Here is a 20,341-nt window from a genome sequence, read left to right as displayed (position 1 = left end):
CCCTGTGCGGCTCCCCTCCCCCTGCTGCAAAGGTTTTGGTTTTGCCACAATAGGAAGTAGGGTTTTTTCTCATACTGGGAAGGCACAACTGGGCTTTTGTTCCTAGTCAAGATGGAAGATGGGCTGTCTCTGGCTAGAAGGACAGGGCTGAGATACACAAGAACCCAAGAGTCACCTCAGACTCCCCCACCAACCGGGTAAGTGCCAGTCTGGGGTGGGTAGGAGCTAAGGCCAGAGACTCTATGCTCCACCCTCTGAAACTTCCTTCATACAAGTCTACTAGAAAGCCCTTGCCATGTCCCAGTTGTTCTAGGACCCCTCTGCCCTCCCTCCAATCTGTCCATATGGCCCTGGAGCCCTGAAGTGCCTCCTCACTTCCCCAGGAAGCAAGTCTGGGCAGGGTCCAATCACCCAGTAGGGACAGGCGTGGGCAAGGAGAGCCCAGAGCCAGCTGAGGCTAAACTGGCTTCCAAGGCACCTGCTCCAAGGGCCACAGTCAGGCCAGGCCTAGACATCTGGGCACACTCACCGAGTCCCGCCTGGGGCCAGGGCCAGGGCCAGGGGCAGGCAGAGAAGTCTGGCTGATCCTGGGCCGCTGCTTCCTGGGCAGCCAGGGAAGCAGGGCCCAGAGCCGCAGACGGGGCAGCTTGGGATCCCGCTCCATCCGCCTGGGCTGGGGAGAGGCACCATGGCAGGAGCAGGCAGCGTCCGGGGCTGCTGCGGAGGTGGCCAGGCCCAAGGCGGATGTGCAGGGTGAAGGCGGGGGCTGGGCCCAGCCCAGGACTGCCAATCACTCAGGGCCTGTGGTTTCCCAGCTCCCTTACCACGCTCCCTTCCTCTCTCTTCCCCCTCCCTATTGCCTGAGGGCTGCCCTCGGGCCCTCCTCCCCATCCTCCCTGTGGGCCTTCAAAGGGAAAGCCCCATGCCAACCCAGCTACTGAGGAGTAGATAGGTACCCAACAGGGAGAGACAGGCAACTAACATCTAGAGGCAGATAAAGAGGGACACCCAACAGGCAGAGGCAGGCATCCTACAGGTGAAGACAGATGAAGGTGGGCATCCAACAGATGGGTAGGAGAGTCCACATGCCCAACAGGCAGAGGTAGGAAGAACACACATCCAATAGGCAGAGACAGATGGGGACATGTACCCAACAAGCGGAGGCAGGAAGGGACTCACACCTAATAGGCAGAAGTGGACAGAGACTCATACCTAACATGCAGAGGCAGATGGGGACACATATCCAACAGGCAAAGATAGATGGGGACATGTACCCAACAGGCAGAGACAGATGGGGATCCAACAGGCAGAGGCAGATGGGGGCCTGCACCCAACAGGTGGAGACAGATGGGGACATGTACTCAACAGGCAGAGACAGAAGGGGACACGACCCAACAGGCACCCAGTACGTGACATGTACCCAACAGGTGAAGACAGACACTCATGAAGTGGAGACAGAGACAGGAGCTCAACAACAGAGGCAGGTGGGCAGCAGTCAGCATCAGTGAGGCCCAAAGAGACTGACAGATACCCAGGGCACACATACAGGCAGGAAAGACACAAAGACACCCCGAGAGTCAGACTCTGGACTTAAGGGAAGACCTCCAGGTTCCTGCTAGTCTGCCTGGGGGCAGGAAAGCGATGGGACATCACCTGCAAACTCCCAGCACTTGGGAGAGCAGTCTGGTATTCGTGGCAGACTCATCTCTGAGGAATTCCATTTCTCTGGAGTTTCCTTCCCATGCTATGGCCTGAGGGGCCCAGGATCAAGACACTGGAGACCGAGATGGATGTCTCCTGAATGCAAACGGATAGCTTTGATCCAAATATCCCAAAGCTGTCATCCCCCACTTCAGGAACAAGAAACTGAGGCCCACAGGACAGTGACTCACCCAGGCTCAACGTGAACAGGTGGCAGAGCCAGCTCAAACCCAAGTTCTTCCCCTGGTTACTGCCTGGCCTGGGGTCAGCAGACCTCAAGTACCAGGAAAGCGTGGGCAGGTAAGTCAGCCAGAGCCATGTCCTGCCTTTCCAAGCCTGCCCCCTCCCTTAGTACCAGGACAGTCTGGGGACTTCCCATTCGAGATGCTGACCCTCAGAGACACAGCCCCATCTTCAGGGGATCCTGAACAGCCACAAAAGCTGCAGGCTAATCAGGCCCCTGAGTGTAACCCAGTGGGTGGGACAGGCAGAAAGCCCAGCTCAGAGAGGGGCTGGGGAGGGCCAAGACCACACAGCAACCCCTACCCACCCCATCCTGAGGTCTGAATCTCCACCTGTCTGTCTGCCTCTGACTGAGAACACTCCCTGGGGACACAGGCAGTCACCCGGAAACCCCAGGGGACACAGCCACCCCCAAACCCATTCCTTGCCCAGAGTCATGACAGACCCCGCTGGAGGCAGGCCAACCCTCTGCTCACCTTTCTGGGACAGGGGAGTGAGTCTCTCTCAACTCTGGGGAAATCTGCCGGGGTCTGCATGGTGGGGCCCAAGCTGGCGGTCAGAGGGCCCAGTTACTCCCCTTACTTCTGCTTTTTCAGCTTTCCTGGCCGAGCAGGCAGGGTCCCTGACCCACTCCTTCTCACTTCCCCCTCTGCAGGGAGGAGGGACAGAAGATGGCTTAGGGTCCCCTGCTAAGGAGGGGACAGTGCAGACCCCAAACCCGGGGCTCCAGGGTGGGCCCAGAGAGACATCCCTCATCTCCTCTGATCCTAAGGAAAGGAGACTAGAACACAGACAGAAGTTACAAGGAGATGAGGCAGTGACACAGTGGGTACCCCACACCTGCAAACAGCCCCTGGAGAGAATGGGGGGCAGAGGTCACCAAGGCCACCATCTCTGACTGTCCCGGTCCGGAGCATGGGAAATCCTTCCCCCGTAGTGACCTTCCCATGGCTGGGCCCGCCCAAAATGGCAGCCCACAGAGCGGGCACCACCCTGCCCTAAGAAGCCTGCCAGCCCAGGGCCCTGGGACGGCCAAGGGGGCAGAAGGCCCTAGCATGAACCTCACAGAGGCCTGAGAGGAGGAGCAGGTAGCCATGGGGCAGGGGTTGACCAGGCCCAGCCCTTTGCCAGATGGCCTCACCACATCACTGACACCAGCACACCCACAGAAAATGACACACACAAATGCACACAGTCCGATGATCGGAAACCATTTCCACAGACATCCCCTATGTGGAAACGCTCCCACGTACACCGAACTTCCCCTTCCAGTCCCCACAGGGCCTCCAATAACTGCCTGATGACGGCCTGCTGGGTGTTGTGAAAGATGCTTCCTTAGACCGAGGCCTCTCACTGTACTCCAGCTTCTTCTGGAGCGTCTGGGGTCTGGAGGCTGTGGCAGTCCTGAGAGCCCCAAAGCTCTCTGGTCCAGTGCCGGCTGGGGCCCCTCAACCCTTGCATCCCTCGGAAGCAAAGGAAGACTCTCCATGGCTAGCAGGGTACGGGAAGGGGCAACAGGAAGGAAACTGTCTCGGAACTGCCTTCACTGAAGGGAATGTGCAGGGCCTGTGAGGCCGCTGGTGGCAGGAGTAGGGAGGACAGCACCAGACCCCACCCCCTGGTCCCTGCCCCATTCCCCCTAGAGATACTTCCTCTTATTTACTTCCTCCCACAAGGCAGCTGGAGAGAAGCCCAGATCCCCCCCACCTGATCCCTGGCCCGTAGGGTCCCCACACTGGGCCTCCCTCCAGCAGCTGCAACCCAAGCCCACCTGCTAATCTCTGGCCCTAATGTACACCAACAGCCCCTCCCCCAGCTGGCATCATCTGCAGGGCCTCCCAGGACTGCCCCCTCTGATGGGACAGATGTCCCCAGACGCCTCTCCCAGCATGCCTCTGGGCAGGTGAGGAGGGATCTACATTTCCCAGGCATCCTTGATAGGGGAGGTGGCTTTGGGCCCGAGGCCAGGACTGGCATGGAATGACAATAAGAATTGTGCCTATTAATTGAACATTTATTGCATGAAGTCATTCTTTCCCTCAACTTTTGTTGGTGTGGATTCTGCCAGGCCCTGTGTCCTAGCTCCAAGGAAGTACTGATCCCATTTCAGAGAGGAGAAAACTAGACTCAGATAGAAAGTAACTTGCCCAAGGCCACATGGCCAGAAAGGGGGAGAGCTCAGGGCAAAATCAACCTGTTTACTTCCAAAGCCTACACTCTAAGCATTTCATTATCACCTTCCTTGCAAGCCCTGCCAGCCTGCCTCCCCTCTGGAAATCACTCACAGCTACTGGCCCGCTGCTCTGTCCTCAGGCCAGGAACCAGACACTAGGAGGCGCACATGTTAAGGCAGACCTGTCCCCAAAATAAATACACAATAACAAGACACAACTATCCTGGGACACAGTGCAGTCAAGGTGCTGTAGGTGCCCAGAGGCTCTAACTATCTGCAGGGGGTGAGGTCCAGGAAGACAGGGCAGTCCAGCTGGACCCTGAAGATGAACAGGAGTTGGCCAGGCAGAAAGGAGGAAAAATTTAGACACTCCGTGTAGGAAGAGACCAGCGTGGAAAAGAGGCTTGAGGCCAGGAGTACAGCGTGGGAAGTTAAGAACCGTCTACTCACTAGCTGAGTGTTCCCAGGCAAATCTCTTTCCCTGTCTGAGCCTCAGTTTCTTCTTCTATAAAATAGAGGTCAAAACTAGATTGTTCCACCCTCAAAAGGTTGTTTCTAGAAGCAAAATGGGCCACAGAAACAAAGGGATGTGGTAAACATAACTCCCTGGATTACACGGGCACTCTTACTGCCGCAGGGCCTCCTCTGGGCAGGCTGAAGGGACAGAGCCCAGCAGGTCTCAGGTGCTGGGAAGGTGGGCTAGCCTGCCCTGGCTAGTCCCAGGGAAGTTCCCCTCAACACCTGAAGCTCCCAAGGCTCCCCGAAGTCCACAGTCACATCCTGCCTGAGCTCCAGCCAGGGGGAGCATGAGGGATCCGGGAGGGATCAGGGTTTCATAAACAGGAAGAGAGGAGGGGAGGGGGGAGACGCTCAGCTCTCAAAATAGACCTGCAGGAGCTTCAAAGGGGTCCAGCTCCGGAGATAGCCAGGGGAGGGGGCCTGGGGCACCCAGTCCACCCCCAGGAAGGGAGGGAGGGTGAATGGAGTCCCAGCATGCCTGAGGGCACCAGGTGCACTCCAGGAGCTCTCACCCTAGACTGCAGTCCTCACTATAGCTGCTAAAACCCCAATCTCCCCTTCTGCCTGAAATGGATAAAATAAGCAAGCATTAAACACCAATATTATGCCTCAAACCCTGTTGGATTCTTCACTTTATACACATCACGTTCCCTCCTCTGGGTGGCCCTGTGGGGTGGACCCTATTCTTTTACAGAAAAGACATCTGAGCCTCAGAGGGGCAAATCACTTGCCCAAGGTTACACAACAAACAAGAAAGAGGGGCAGGATTCTGAACTCAGAGCCCCTGCCTCCCAAGTCCCCCTCCAAGTCAGGCCTCTCCTCCACCTGGAAGGCCCACTTTTCTCTCCAGCTGCCCAAATCCTGCCTTTCGAGGCCCAGCCAAATGCCAGCTCTGCAGGGAAGGTGACCTGGTGCCCCACGGCCCATCCCAACTCTTCCTCTTCTGCCACACACAGCAGTGATTGTCCTGGTCCACGCTCAGCCCTGAGTTCAGATGCCACTGGCTGGGTTGCCCGGGATGCGCTCATCTCATCCTGCCCCCAAGAGACATGTAGGAAGGTGGTATATTTCACTGCCCACTATGAGGCCTGGCGCGGAATGGAGGTCTTAGGTGCCCACAGCCTGTTCTTCCCCATCACAGCGCCCTCTACACAGCTTTCCTGTTACCACCGTTCCCCCAACACTGGGAACTCCCTGAGGGTGGGTGTTGAATTCATTTTGGGGTCCCCAGTGCTACAGCAGGGTGCACTGAAAGTCTGATGTTGTAAAACATAAACCAGCTTGCTGCCAGCTTGTTCCACTAAACAGAGGGATGAGGTCCTGACCACAGGCTGAGCGCTCCCTGGTGTGTTGAGCCCAGAAGTGGGCACTGGGGATGCTGGGAGGTTCTGGAGCAGTGGAGAAGGTGAATGAGCAGGTTCCGAGGAATGATGGGACTTGGGGTCACGGGGACCCAGTGCTCCTCCTCTTCAGCACTCAGTGTGTTTCCTGGGCTGGGAGGAGGGTGGGCTCTCTGGTCAGGCAAGACCTGACCCTATCGCCCACCAGCTATTTGACCTTGGGCCTCAATTTTCTCATCTGTAAAATGGGGAGAGTTAACCTCCAGGGGTGTTATGAGAACCAAATGCAAAGCTCCTGATATGGCGCTGTCTCTCCCTTAACGTGGCATTCGAGGTTCTCCCTGACCCATTGTGTCCAGCCACATCTCCCTTCCCAGCCCAGGATCTGCTCTAGAGCAAGAAGGAGTCCCAGGCTTGGGATCAAATGTAGGTCGCCCGCCTGGGTAAGTTCCTGCCCTTTCCCAACCAGCCTCTCTAGCACTGAGGTGAGAAGCTGCACTCACCACCAGCTCCCTCAAAGGTGCAAGCACTTCTGCAACTCCCAGAACCACAGCCCCAAGATCTGAACATTCTGGGTCTTCACTGGAGACCTACAGCCCCTTCATTCTGTTACTAGGCAACCAGGGGCAGCTCCTTTGTGGGGAGAGATTCTCCAGACATGGGGCTGAGATAAGCCAAGGGGCCCAGTCCACACCACGTGGACTGCTTTTGGTGGTCCAAGGTTGCCATAGTACCAAAAAAGGAGGGGGTGGGAGCCTACTTCTGTCAGCCTGCCCTACCCCGGGTAGCTCAGCTCCCTTATCTTAGGAGGCTGAGTCAAGGCAAACATCAGGACCAGCTCCGGGTCTATATCAAAGGTCAAGCTCGTGGTCTGGTGCCCAGGCAGACCCAGGCCAGGAGGGTGTGGCCACTAACAGTCAGTGGCGCTGAGCAATACAGCAGGGCGTCCACGCTGCTGCTGCTGAAGGCACTGTGTGGCAAGCAGTTGCTACCTCACTTGTCCTTCACGTCACTCCTGAGAAGTAGGTTACTATTATTCCCAAGGTACAGCTGAGGAAACTTTTGAGAAGCTTCTGGTCAAATGGTGATGGTGGAGCCAGGACTCGAACTCAGGTTGGCTCTACTGCCAGAACCCATACTTTGTCCTGCCTGGCGGCTTCCAAAGCCCCTCCACAGCCAGCAGCTCTGTGACCTCACAGCTCCTCGAGAATTGGAGGCGCTCAACATGGAGATGAGAAAGCCCAGGCCCAGAGGAAACAAACGAACCACCAAAGGTCACACAACTGTCACCCAGTCCTGGTACTTCTGTCAACACACAAAACCAGCAACAGGAGCTGAGGGGCTGAAGGGAGGAACCCAGGGGAAGCAGAGAGAGCAGAGGAGAGGGAGCCAGCCTGGGGCTGGGAGGTGGGGTCCCTGAGAAATGGCCTGTGCGCCACATGCCAGGCACTGGGCCCTGGTTAGATTTGAGGCCACCAGGTTCCCTCCAGCGCCAGGTGCCCAGATGATTCCAGGCCCACGTCAGGCCCAGCAGACCTGAGCCTCTCTCAGCACCCCTTCACCGTCTCAATACAGTCGGCCAAGCTGCCACGAGTAAATAAACTGAGGAAGTGTCCTGGTCTGGGTAATGGGTAACCAGAGTTCTAGCCTGGATTCTGACCCTGTCTGGGCCACAGTCCCCTCACCTGAGAAACAGGAAGGTTGGAGCAAGTAATCCTGACACACAGGGCTGCCTCGAGGATTAGGTGGGACCAGAGAAGGAAGGCTGAGCTGGGCCAAAGGGCCTCACACCTGGGGGGAACGAGGGCAGGCCTCCCTCCTCTTCCACTCCATGCAAACGGTCCCCCACCCCTGACAGTCCCTAGCTCTGGTGCTAGCCCCGGTCCTTACCTTGGACGGCTGAAGTCCAGCTTCCTCCCCTGAGGCTTGTCCATTCTGGAAAAGAGAAGGGAGATGAGGGAACACTGTCAAAACTTAGCAGAGCGGCACAAAGCAAAGATAGACCCCATGGGGCAACCCCGCCCTCGGCTGCTCCCAGTAGGTAGGGGGCCATGGAGGTGAGGGCAGGAGTTCTGGCTGTGTCCTCTCTACCTCCACTCTCACAGGGAGGGCACAGGCATCAAGGCTCCTGCAACAGCCCCTCACAACTCAGGCGGACCATTTCCCGGCATCTCTCCCTCAGGCTCTCTGCCTGGCAAATACCTCATCTTTGAAGGCTCAGCTCAAATGTCACCTTCTCCCAGTGAGAAGGAAAGGACTCCCAGCTCTGCCACAGACAAACTGTGCATGCCAACTAACCAACTCAAGAGGCCTCAGTTTCCTGATCTGTAGCAGGAAGGTATTTACATCACCTCCCAAGGTTGATGCAAGGGCTGAAGGAAACGAAGTCTGGAAGAGCGTCCAGCCCAGTGATGGTGGGCACCCTGGCCCTGCCTGCTCTGGGACCCCTCCCTATCCTCGCAGAATCACTGCTGCTCCACTACGGTCCTGCGATCCTTCATTTTACCACTTATCACAACGCAGGGACTATTTACACACGGGCCTGCCCCTCCTAAAAAACGGGGAGCCCTGGGAGGGCAGAGATTAGGGCTTGGTGCTAACAGCTTTCCTCTTCCGAGCCCCTGCCACATGCCCGGCACTAGGCTCAGTGCCTCACACCTGTGGCACCATTAAACCCTCCTGACCTGGGAGGCAGGCCCTGGTCCCACTTGGCAAAGGAAGAAACTGAGGCGCAGAGGGGCCTAGTGATGGCGCATAAGGTTACACCGCTGGTAAGTGGGGATTCAAAATCCAGTCTCTGACGCCAGGAGGTGCTCAAAAGAGGACTGAGGAAAAGCAGCCCACTGCCCAGCTAGGGGAACTACCTGCAGAGAGGCAGGCACTGGAGCCCGCCCCTGGGCAGTCCTCCAGCCCCCAGACCTCACCCTCAGGTGGGTGCTACTCACCCTGGGGTACACCATCCCTTTCCTGTGTGATATGAGGTGAGTAACCTACCCCATCTGGGCCTTGGGAAGCTGAAAGAAGCTGTCCCCACCCCTCCTGCACAGCGAGAGTGTGGAGAGGCCAGGAAGACCCAGGACTTTGGAGCCAGGGGCCGGGTCCACAGGGCAGCTGCGGCTTTGCTCGGCAGCGGCAGGCATAGCTGTGCTCTGCCCATTACATAATCTCCCTGCCCCTGGAGCAGCCCTCCCCTTGTTGCTCCCAGGACATCCTGCCCCCTGAGCCCCTTTAATGCCCCTAATCCTCCCCAGGGGCCAGTGTTCTACAGGCCCCACCACGCACGCATACACATACCTGTCATCTCTCAGAAGCCTGGGGAGAAGGACCAGGTCGACCAGGGCTGGGGGGAGGGGGAGGCACGGTGCATTTGTAGATGGAGTTCCACTTCACCCAGCATTCTAGACTCTTGACATAATTCCCCCAGATGGTAACAACGGCCTATACACCAGCCTCCCCCATTCCAAATCCTCAGCCTTCCTAAAACTCAACTGTAATCGTTACACTTGAGTGATCGGCTCCCTTGGTCACTCACTCACTCCTTATTGAGAACCTCCTACGTACCAGGCCCCAAACCCTTCCACGGCTTCCTACTGCCTGCAGGATAAAGTCCCAGCTCCTTGGCATGGCGTTCAAAGCCGTCATCACCAACTGCCCAACATAGGTGATTAATGTGGGTTCTGGAACCTGACCTTGTGGGTTCAAATTCTGGCTTCTACCACCTGCATGACCCTGAGGTTACTTCATTTCTCAAGGTCTCAGTTTCCTCATCTGTGAAATGGGGATAAAAGTAATGTACCTCATTGGGTGGCTGTAAGAAGCAAGCAAAATAGTGTCTGTAAAGTATACATGCCTGGCACGTAACTGGTCCACAAACAGTCCCCATTATTACTATCAGGCCCTATTACGGAGCTAAACTGATCAACCTGAGACCCTGAACAGACCAGCTTGTTTCACATCCCCATGCATCTGCACGGTGGCTCCTCCTACCAAGAAAACCTTTCCTGCCTGGTCACTTTGGCAAACCCCTGGTCTTCTTCCAGGACTCAGTTCTAACGTCATCTCCTCTGTCCACACAGTCTCAAGCCCTTTCCTCCCTCCTCTGGGCCTCACAGCACCGAGCAAACTGCAGATTAACTCAGGGAGGGGCCATGACTTGTCCAGCATCATCTCCTTGGCGCCCAGATCAGGGTCCAGCATGTAGCCTGTCAAATGAAAACTCAACCCAGCAAAGAGAGCAAGGAGGCCAGAGCAAGTTTGGTTTGTTTGTTTGTTTGTTTGCCATGCCATCCGGCATGCGGTATCTTAGTTCCCCGACCAGGGATCAAACCCATGCCCCCGGCAGTGGAAGTGCAGAGTCCTAACCACTGGACCGCCAGGGAATTCCCCAGAGAAAGTTCTATTACTCCCATTTTTCAGACAAGGTTCAGAGAGTTGAGGGACTTACGTGTGGTCCCTAAGACATCGGGCCATGACCCAGAGTCATGTGGCTGCAAGCCTGAATCCCTGATGAGGGAGGGGAGGAGGTGGTGGGCGTACCCAGACGTGTGCGCTGACAGAGCAGTATCCTGGAGGATTCAGGGGGCTCCACAGGCCCCATTTGGTTGCCTCCAGTCCAGGGGTCTCTAGCTTGGATGCCATCCTCATGGAGCCCCACGCCTGTAAGAGCTGTTGCACAAGGTCTCTAGAGGGGAATGGGCAGCCCTGGAGAAAGGACTGGAAGTGCAAAGAGGACCACAGGTGAGCTTCTCCCCTTAGAGCCAGGGTCCTGGGAAGACAGGGCTCATTTGCCCCTCTGGTCTGACTGCTGCACAGATGGTGGAAAGAACACAGGTCTGCAGCCACAAAGACACAGCCACTAATGCTAGCTCTGCCAGCCTCTCATTCTGACCTTGTGTCTGTCACATTACTTCTCTGAGCCTCGGTTTCCTCATCTGTACTACGAGGGCAGGTCCATCTTGTTCACAGCTGTACCCTGCTGCTTGGATTAGTACTTGTCACATGATAAGTGCTCAATAAATATTTGCTGAATGAACGAATGAATGAACGAAGGAGGACAATGATACTGACCTTGCAGAATACTGAATGAAAGACCTTGTCTAAAAAATCTGGTATAGGAAAGGGCTTTTGGCCTCTTGGAGGATGGAGACCCACTCTCCTCCCTCTTCCTCAGAGAGCACTACTCATGGGGACAGCTGCGGAGGGCCTCCAGACCACTGTGCCCCCTCCCCAGAGGTCAGAGATGGGTTTCACCATGCATCCTTCCTCCCCGCCCAACCAGCTCTGTCTCGGGAAGAGGGGCCAGGGCAGCGTCTGGAGAGGCCGGGCAGCAGATGGACAAAGACAGCACGTGCCCCACAGGCAGGAAGCAGCCCCAGGAGTTGGGTTCAGAGCCCAGCACTGGCAGCCCTGCGCGCTGCTGGAAGCTGGGGGCCAGGTGCCAGGGCCGGCTGGTACCACCAGCCCTCAGCAAAGGCTGGACAGGCGAGTCTGCCAACATCCGGAGCCTCTCTTGGAGTACCTTCCACCTGGGCCAGTTTGATCCCAGCTCTTCCCTGTCCTTAAGCCTCCCCCAACTAGGCTGGAGACAAGAGATCTGGGTTCCAATTCTGACTCTGACATTAATTCACAGGCCAGTTCTCCTCTCTGAGTTCAGCTGTTCCATATGAAAATGGGGGTAATGATCCCTACCTTGAGAAGTTGTTTTGAGAGTTGTTTTATTTTAATAAGGTAACAGTGGTGAAGTGGGGTGGGTGGCACATAATGAAGCTCTGTACACAGCGAGGCTGGGCCTGGGGTCAAGGTTACTGCTTTCAGCAAGGCCAGGGAAGGCCCAGGCAGAATCTTCAACCACACTTCCAATGGGTTTACTCCACCTGGGCCACACCCCAGACAAGGCCCCGCCTCCCAGCAGCCCATTTTCGGCAGCGTCATGGGGAGGGCAGGGCAGTCTATATCCCAGGCCTCTGCCAAATGCCCCCACCAGCCCCTCTGCCTGCCTCCTTCCTGGCCAGGAGCCAGCAGCAGCGCCTATACCTGCAGGTCAGGCTGCTGTATCACTTACATGTCACCTGGGCTAAGAACAGCGAGGCCCTGTTCTCCAGTGAAAACAGCCCAACCCGCGCCCTGGCTGCCCCATGGCTCCTGTTACCCAAACAATAACACCCAGTCGCCTGGCACCTCCATGGAGTGGGGAGGAGGAAAATGGGCAGTGGTACTCGGGACTCTGTACCCTCTCAGGCCCAGAAAGCAGAGGCCAGAACCCAGCCCTGGCCATTGGAGAAACAGAGGCCCAGAGAGGCTAAAGACTGATTGGGGGTCACACAGTATTTCCAAGCTGAAGCTCCTAGAGAAATCACAGCCCCCCTAATCCTAGGAAATAAGCCAGTCTCTTCCTCTCAGAGTTCAGCAGCAGCAGTACTAAAACTGAGTTGAGTTTCCTGTTTAAACCTGGCCCCTGCCCCAGGATTCCCCAAAGAGAAACAGGAAGTAGTGCCCTGGACTGGGAATTGAGCTCCTGGGTGTCTTTCTTCCCTACTAGTATAACCCATGGTAAGTCCTCAGATTAAGTCTCTCCCTGGCCCCTCCCAGTCCACCTTCCTCTAGGGAGGCCTAGGTCTCAATGGTATGCCAAGGCAAAGGAATCCACCTCTGAGCACCTCCCCAACCCCCTGTGCCCCAGTCCTTGGGGGGTGGGCTGTGGTGGATAGGGGCTGCAGAGGGCAGTGTTCCTCACCTCAGAGGGTGAGTCAGCGAGAGAACTTCTGAACAGAGCAGGGCCCGTAAAAACCCCATGGCAGGGATCCCAAAGCAATTTACTCCAAATTGCGCCTTCAGGTTGGCTACCTAATCCTGCCATGCGTCCACCCTCCAATAGCCAGTGTCAGCCATGACCATCCCTTTAAAGGGGCAGCACACCCTGGGTTCTGGGGACCAGGGATCCTCACTCTGATCTCAACCTGTGACCCTGAGAGGCAGGGCACTTGGTGGTTGCCCCAGTTAAGAGAGGGCAGAGGAGGGGATCTAAGCAGGGGCTCCGAGCCCAAGCCAGAAGAAAATCACCTTGGCTCCCAGGCTCACTGAGGTTTCCATGCCCTCCCTGCATATCCCCACATCCCCTCTGGAAAGGCAGTATCACCTACCTCCTTCCCAGAATGAGGCTAAGGGAAAAGTTTTTTTTCTCCATCTGCTGGCAGATGGGCTTGACCTTGACCCTGGGGGTCAAAGGGCACAGGAAGAGCTGGCCTTCTGCAAGCTTAGGGCCTAGCACCATAGAATCCTCAGAGGGCAGGAGGTGCTTCTGGGAGACGCTAGGCAGGCAGAGGCCAGACTCCTCAGGGGCCCAGTCCTTCCTATGGGACGGGGCAGGAACCAACGTTCTCCTCATCTCCAGGAATAATTTTCACAATGTCTAAGGGCTTTTCCCCATTCTCTTCCCCCCAGCCTGGAGCAGGTGACACAGGTGTCCTCTGACCCTAGGCTGGGGCAAAGAAAACCAAGAGTTTCAGCCCCAGACGGGAGGTGTCACCCCAAATTCCACAACTGCTAGGGTCAAGAGGGACAATCCTTCTAGGGTCAGCAGCCGAGTAGCGGGAGCTCTTGGGGTAGGGCGCTGGGAGACATCAAGGAGAAGTGGGGGGGGGTCCCATGATCCTTGTCTCTTGTGGAATCCGAGACATCTGACACCCCAGCCCTGGCCGTCTGCCCTAACGAAGGAAACTCCGACAGCTCCCGGTACAGGTCCTAGGTGTGTGGGGTGAGGCGGGGGTCAGATCTCAGCGCACCACGGCATTCCCTCTCCGGGCTAGGGGGTTTCTCGGCGCTGTGGCGGAACTGTCCCTCGCGCACACACACCCGGGGCAGAAGGGGGTGGCGCCGGAGAGGGGGCAAGAGATCGGAGGGCACTCGCGTCCGCGCGGGCGCCCGCCAGGCTACAGAGGCGCCGCGGGCCGCCCCGCCCCTGTGGGGACTCGGGCTCGCCGGCCGCCAGCGCCCGTCCCCCGCCCAGCTCACTCACCTCCGGGTCCAGCGGCACCAGCTCCATGAGCGGCCAGGTTGGGCCGTCCGCGCCGCCGCCGCCGCGGCACTCGCACTTCGGCTCCCTCCGTCACCCGGCGCCGCCGCGCCCATTGGCTACCTGCGCGAAGGGCGGGGCCAATGAAGCCCCGCCCCGGCCCCCGCGGCGCGGCATTCCCAGCACGGACCCCCAGCCCCCGCCGCGAAGAGAGTGCGGGCCCCGCCTTCACCGCGAGCCCTGGGCCCGCGCTCTGCTCAGCCCAGAAGAGGCCCTCCTGGCTCCTCCCTCCCAAACCTGGTCCCCGGAGGGGACCATGCCAGGGCTACCCATCTCCCCCACTCACCTCGTTTGGAATAGCTCCCCAGATGTTCTTTCTCCCCCCCCAGCGGGGGCTGTTTCCCCCTGCCACACACACACACACACACACTCTGAATGTCCTGGGCCTCACCCTGGCAAAGGCTAGAAAGGAGCCTGGGCCCTACTCCCCCCATTACAAGGCCCTAGGACCCCCTAACCCCGCCCCGGAAGGCGACACTGGAATCTCCTGCGCCCCGGCTCCAGGTAGGGTACAAGTCTTTCACCACCATCAGGACCCACAGTGCCTCCAAAGTGATGTCTTAATACGCATGTTTTGCTCTTTTCAAGCCGTCTCCCCGAATCTCTCCCAACTGCAGGCCCAGCTCTGGGCTCATTTGGGCTTGTGCCCCCTCTGAGGAGAGCAGGGACCAGGTTCCCAGGATTGACCGACACTTGGGCTGCTCTTGGAGTGCAGGGAGGCCAGGGAGACAGATATCCCCCGGAGAGATTCAGCCTCCGTCTAAAGAGATGTTAGGGGTTCAGGTGTGATGAGATTTATTCACACAAGGGGGAGTGGAGAGACGGGCTTGTGGGTTTCATGGGTGGGGAAGAATGTCCATTTGCAAAGCCGTTCTAAAGCAGGATTGTTTATCAGAAGCCTTCTTCCAGTCAGGCTTCACCAATATATGATCTCCTTGGATCCTCACCACGACCTAGTTTACACATCATAAAACAGCCTCAAAAAGATGAGGTGACTTACCCAAGGTTACACAGCAGATGGGGAACAGATTAGGACTTAAAAAAATCAAAGTCCATGAGGATTTCTCCTAAATCCAGATGCTCCTGTTATTCCATCACTTTCCAAGGGTAGCACCTCAGCTGTTAAAGTGAATTGAGTTTTGAGTGGAAAAGACTTTGGAACCGAACAAATCTGGATTTGAATCCTAGCTCTGCCACCTCCTTAACATTGGAAAACTCATTTCATGTCTCTAAACCTGTTTCTTTATCTGTGAAAGGGGAATCATTAATATAATTCCAATCTTTCAGGCAGATCCTGAGGACTAGATTTAATTCAATAAATATTTATGGCTATATATTACAAGCCAGGCCCTCTTCTTGAGCATGCATTATAAACCAGCCCTGCTCCTCATTCCTGTGGATATAGCAATGAACAGAAGAAAGTCCCTGTTCTCATGGAGTTTCCATTCGGTCTGGTGTGGTTAGATAAATTATTAGAGCTAACATTAACATAGCACTTACTATGGACCAGGCACTATTCTAAGCACTTTACCTGTAAACTCATTTAATCCTCACAACAACCTTATGAGTTAGGTGCTGTTATTATCTCCAGTGTATAGATGAGGAAACCAAGGACAGAGAAGTTAAGCGTTTCATTGTCTGGGTCCCTCCAAGGTCACACAGCTGGAAAATGGCAGAGCTGAAAGACAACCCTGGTAGTATAGGCCCAGTGTTCATTCCTTTTATTTTTTTTTTTTAGCTGCGTTTGGTCTTCATTGCTGCGCACGGGCTTTCTCTAGTTGTGGCGAGTGGGAGCTACTCTTCATTGTGGTGCGCGGCTTCTCATTGCGGTGGCTTCTCTTGTGGAGCACGAGCTCTAGGTATGCAGGCTTCAGTACTTGCAGGGCTCAGTAGTTGCAGTGCGCGGGCTTCAGTAGTTGTGGTGCACGAGCTCTAGAGCACAGGTTCAGTAGTTGTGGTGCATGGGCTTAGTTGCTCCACGGCATGTGGTTGCTCCATGGTATGTGAGATCTTCCCAGGCCAGGGATCGAACCTGTGTCCCCTGCACTGGCAGGTAGATTCTTAACCAGTGCACCCCCAGGGAAGTCCCCAGAGTGCATTCTTTTGTTCACTCACTCTATTACCTCCTTAATGAGAGCTAAACTGGAGGCAACCTGGGCCAAAGTTGGCAGCTGTTATTGACATCAGTGTTAGTATCAGTTGCCTGGAGTTTCCGATGACCCAACCCCTGCTGCTCAGGGCTAGCTTTGTAATGTTTAGACTAAAAATTATACGAAAAAATGCTTGTTGTTTATCTGAATTCAAATTTAACTGGGTGTCCTGTTGATTTGCTAAATCTAGTCATCCTACTCAGGGCTCAGAACAGATTGCACACAGGTGCCAAATATCTGGCTGCAAGCCGGTTTAAGTTAAACTTGGGAAGAGACATTGAGACCTAGAGAATGAGGGCAAAGGACTGCTGGGCGAGGAAAATGAGGTGGATGGGTGGGAGGGGCATGGGCGAGGGGAAAACTGGAGTGATTCTACCTTCAATCTGCCCCCTTCCTGGGGCTCCTGGCCTCTTCCTTCCCCTTTTTACAAGAAAGGATTCCATATCAAGTGCATCATCTCAATATAAGGACCCAGTAGTGACTGTGCTTTCCTATGAATGTTTCACTTCCTGTGTCCTCTCTCCCAAGAGAATTGGGTTATGAGTGGGTTATGCTGGAAAAGGGGGGTGCCCAGAGGACACCTGGGCCCTGCCTGGGAGCTTGGGCAGGTCAGCTTGCCCATGATTGTTGAAAGGATATTACAGTCACTCAGCAGAGAGCTATAGAGAGCAATCCATAGCCTACAATGTGCTGATCCTGCTGGAGCCTCAGCTCACAGTTTTCTGTTTCTCTCTAGGCTGCAGCCACACTGACTTTCCTTCAGTTCTACTGCCCCAGGGCTTTGCTCCTTGTTCTTGAAACTGTCTGTCTTCCTCAAGCCAGTTTATCTCCACAATCACTTCCTCCAGGACATCTTCCCTTACCTGCCTGTTATATACACTCATGGCAATGGATACTTCTCCTTAGTGCTCCTCAAGGTGTACTTTTACATTTGTTTTTGTGATTACCTGATTAACATCTAGCTCTCCAATTAGACAGGAAGCTGTGAGAGGGCAGTAATCGGGTCTTCTAGGCTCTTGTCTTCCTGGCACCTGACACACTACCTGGCACATAGATGCTCAAAGAGGCTAAGTGATATGTACAACATCATCTAGCTACAATACAGTAAATCTAGGACTCATGCTCTGAAATGCTACACTCTGAGTCGTGGATAAATGATAGCTATTATTATTATGCATAATGGGGTGAGAACAGGCTGTTCAGGGCAGTCACTTGCCGTGTTTGTTAAGTGCGAAAGGGCTCTGCTGGACACAGTGAGGTTCTTATCCTGTACCTTGTGGAAGAGGTTATTCTGGCATGAAGCAGGGGGCTGAGCTGACAGGCTGAGCGCTGGGTTTTAGGTCCTTCTACCGCAACCTGGGCGTGTGCTTGCTATAATGTTCAAGAGCACAGGTTCTGGATGGGCCCTGCCCCACAGGAAGAGAGTCTGTCATTATTCTTCCTTGGCCATTCAGTAGAGGAGGGTCTTCGCACATGTGTCTCCTGGCAGCAGGTGGAACAGCATAAGGGGAACAATCATAATGGTAGTTCCCTTTAACAAGTGATTACAAAATGCCAGAACTTGGCTCAGCATTTAAATAGTAATCATCATCATCAACTATGACAGCTGATTGAGAGAGAGCTATGTGACCTGCCTGGCACTGTGTGATTTAGAGGCAAGAGCTCATCCAGTCGCCCCAACAACACCATGAGACAGAAATTATTGTCCCCATTTTCCAGATGAGAAAACTGAGGCTCAGGAGTGATGTGATTGCCCATGGTCCAACAGCTAGTAAGTATTACAGCTAGGCTGGGAACCCAATTCTCTCAGACTCAAAATCCAGTGCTCTTATTCACTTCACTACACTGTCAGCCCAGAAGGGGCTTCACGGGTACTCAGTATGCAGAGGTGGGTAGTAGTGAACAAGTAAGGGAGTGGATTCTCTTGTCTGCCCCATCCAGGTCTGAGGGATGGAGGTGCTTGAAACCCTCCTGTAGCTCCCCCATCACACTTAAAACAAAATCCAAGGACTTTGCTGGGCCTGCAAAGTCCCGCAGGACCTGGCCCCCTACTCCCCCTGCCCCCTCCTCTCCTACCACTCACTCACTGCCCCCCTGCCACCAGTCTTGCTGCCTGCTCACTGACATGCCACATACACTCCCACCTCAGGCTTTGCTCCTGCTGTGCCCTCCACCTGGAACATTTCTTTCTTTAGCTCTCAGAGTTTGCTCCCTCACTTCATTCGCACCTCTGCTCAAATGTCACCTCTTTGGAGAGGACTGACCCTACCTAAGATAGCTCCCCATCGACGGTATCATCTTATGTTATCTTTTTTTCATGGCATGCCTCTCTACCAGGGATCATATTGTATATTTATCTGTTTGTTTATTGTTTGTTTCTCTCACTAGAACAAAGCTCCATGAGGTAGGACTTTATTTTGTTTACTGCTATCTCACTGGCTACAGCTGTGGCAAGCCTTCAAAATATGCTTGTGTGGGGACTTCCCTGGTGGTCCAGTGGTAAAAAATCCACCTTCCAGTGCAGGGAACGTGGGTTCGATCCCTGATCGGGGAATTAAGATCCCACATGCCACGGGGCAACTACGCCCACGTGCTGCAACCACTGAGCCCACGGCGCAACAACTGGAGAGCCCACGTGCCACAACTGTGAAGCCTGCGTGCTCTGGAGCCTGCATGCCACAACTAGAGAGACCGCCCACTGCAACTACTGAGCCCGCGTGCTCTGGAGCCTGCTCGCTCACCAAAACTAGAGAGAATCCTGTGCGCCGGAATGAAAGATCCCACATGCTGCAACCAAGACCCGACTCAGCCAGAAAAAAATACATGATAAATAAATAAATACTAGAAAAAAATGTTCCCTACTCAAAAAAAAAAAAAAATGAGGCCAAGGGAATTCCTTAGTGGTCCAGTGGTTAGGACTCCGTGCTTCTACTGCAGGGGGTATGGGTTCGATCCCTGGTCAGGGACTAAGATCCTGCAAGCTGCGTGGCATGGCCCAAAAATAAAAAAAGAATGAGGCCAAGAGCTAGGACAGCTACCTAAGGCTGTTGGTCAAGCTGTACAGGTTTCTGGCCTGACCAACCAACTCCTTCAATCAAGTTGTGCTGAAGAGGTTGTTCGTGAGTTGCACCAACTGGTGGCCTCTATCCCTTTCCCAGATGATCCAGAAGGTGACGCTTCCTGGAGGGGAAGGCAAAACAGGTGTGGTTATAGGGACTAAAACTGATCATGTGCATGCCCAGTAGGTGCCCGAACTGAAAGTGTGTGCACTGCCCCCGGAGCCACATCCCCAAGGCCTGGGGCAAGGTCCTCACCTTTGACCAACTGGCCCTGGACACTCCCAAGGGCTGTGGCGCTGGCCTACTCTCTGGTAAAGACCAAGAGGTGTACAGGCATCTCGGCAAGACCTCAGGAACACCAAACCCTACGTTCCAAGGGCTGGAAGTTCAAGCGCACCAGAGGCTGACAGGCCAGTTGCCACTACAAAAACCAGGCCCAGACCCTGCCTTGTTATTAAAAAGATTTTGGATGCTGAAAAAAAAAAAGAAGAATGAGGCCAAAGATAGGGTAGTCAGAGAAGAAGAGGAAAAATGGGAGCATCCAGATGGGACAGTCCCAGGGCCACTGGAGAACTAGCTAGTGGGCTCCTCCACTGACCTGGAGACCGGGACCGGGTGGGGGCAACAGAAGCTTGTTGCTGCTGGTTACAGAGAATGGGAGCTGGAAGTAGAGGTGGATATAGTCGCAGCAAGAGATGGGAATGGAATTGGAGGTAGAGGGGCAGAAGAGGAAGCAGTTGGTCATCAACAGATCCTTATGGACAGCTATGTGCTAGGCACTGTTCTGGGCACTGTGGACACAGCAAAGGAATACACAGAGAGGGTCTCTGCCCTCTAGAATAAGGGTGGGTAAAGTATGAACGGCCTGTGGGCCAAATCTGGCCTCTTTTTATGTGCCTATGAGCTAAGAGTGGCTTTTACATCTTTAAATAATTGAAGAATATTTCATAATGTGCAAAAATTATATGAAATTCAGATTTCAGTATCCATAAATAAAGTTTTATTGGAGCACAGCCACGCTCCGTTTACGTATGGTCTAGGGCTGCTTTCACACTACAACAGCAGAGTCGAGTAGTTGCAACAGA

At 54.8% G+C, this 20,341-nt stretch overlaps 1 protein-coding gene and 1 pseudogene across 5 annotated transcripts in view; one reads left to right on the top strand and one right to left on the bottom strand.

Annotated features, from left to right (window-relative positions):
• The window catches only part of RPS6KA1 (ribosomal protein S6 kinase A1), a 35,752-nt gene extending 21,730 nt beyond the window's left edge, over positions 1-14,022 (bottom strand). The window contains exons 1-2 of one of the 5 annotated variants that reach the window (XM_024766566.1): positions 13,991-14,022; positions 7,867-7,911 (exon numbers count right to left, since the gene is read on the bottom strand). In XM_024766566.1, coding sequence (XP_024622334.1) covers positions 7,867-7,911; positions 13,991-14,017 — 72 coding nt within the window. In that variant the 5' untranslated portion in view covers positions 14,018-14,022. The other 4 variants (XM_024766569.1, XM_024766570.1, XM_024766568.1 and 1 more) reach the window with 4 other exon arrangements.
• LOC112414390 (60S ribosomal protein L18 pseudogene) lies at positions 14,016-19,714 on the top strand (annotated as a pseudogene).
• The last annotated feature ends 627 nt before the right edge of the window (positions 19,715-20,341 follow it).

This window comes from Neophocaena asiaeorientalis, unplaced genomic scaffold (genome assembly GCF_003031525.2).
Source record: "Neophocaena asiaeorientalis asiaeorientalis breed wild unplaced genomic scaffold, Neophocaena_asiaeorientalis_V1.1 scaffold79, whole genome shotgun sequence".
NCBI lineage: Eukaryota > Metazoa > Chordata > Mammalia > Artiodactyla > Phocoenidae > Neophocaena > Neophocaena asiaeorientalis.
The sequence above is the reverse complement of the archived record's forward strand: the minus strand, read 5'-3'. Positions and strand labels throughout refer to the sequence as shown.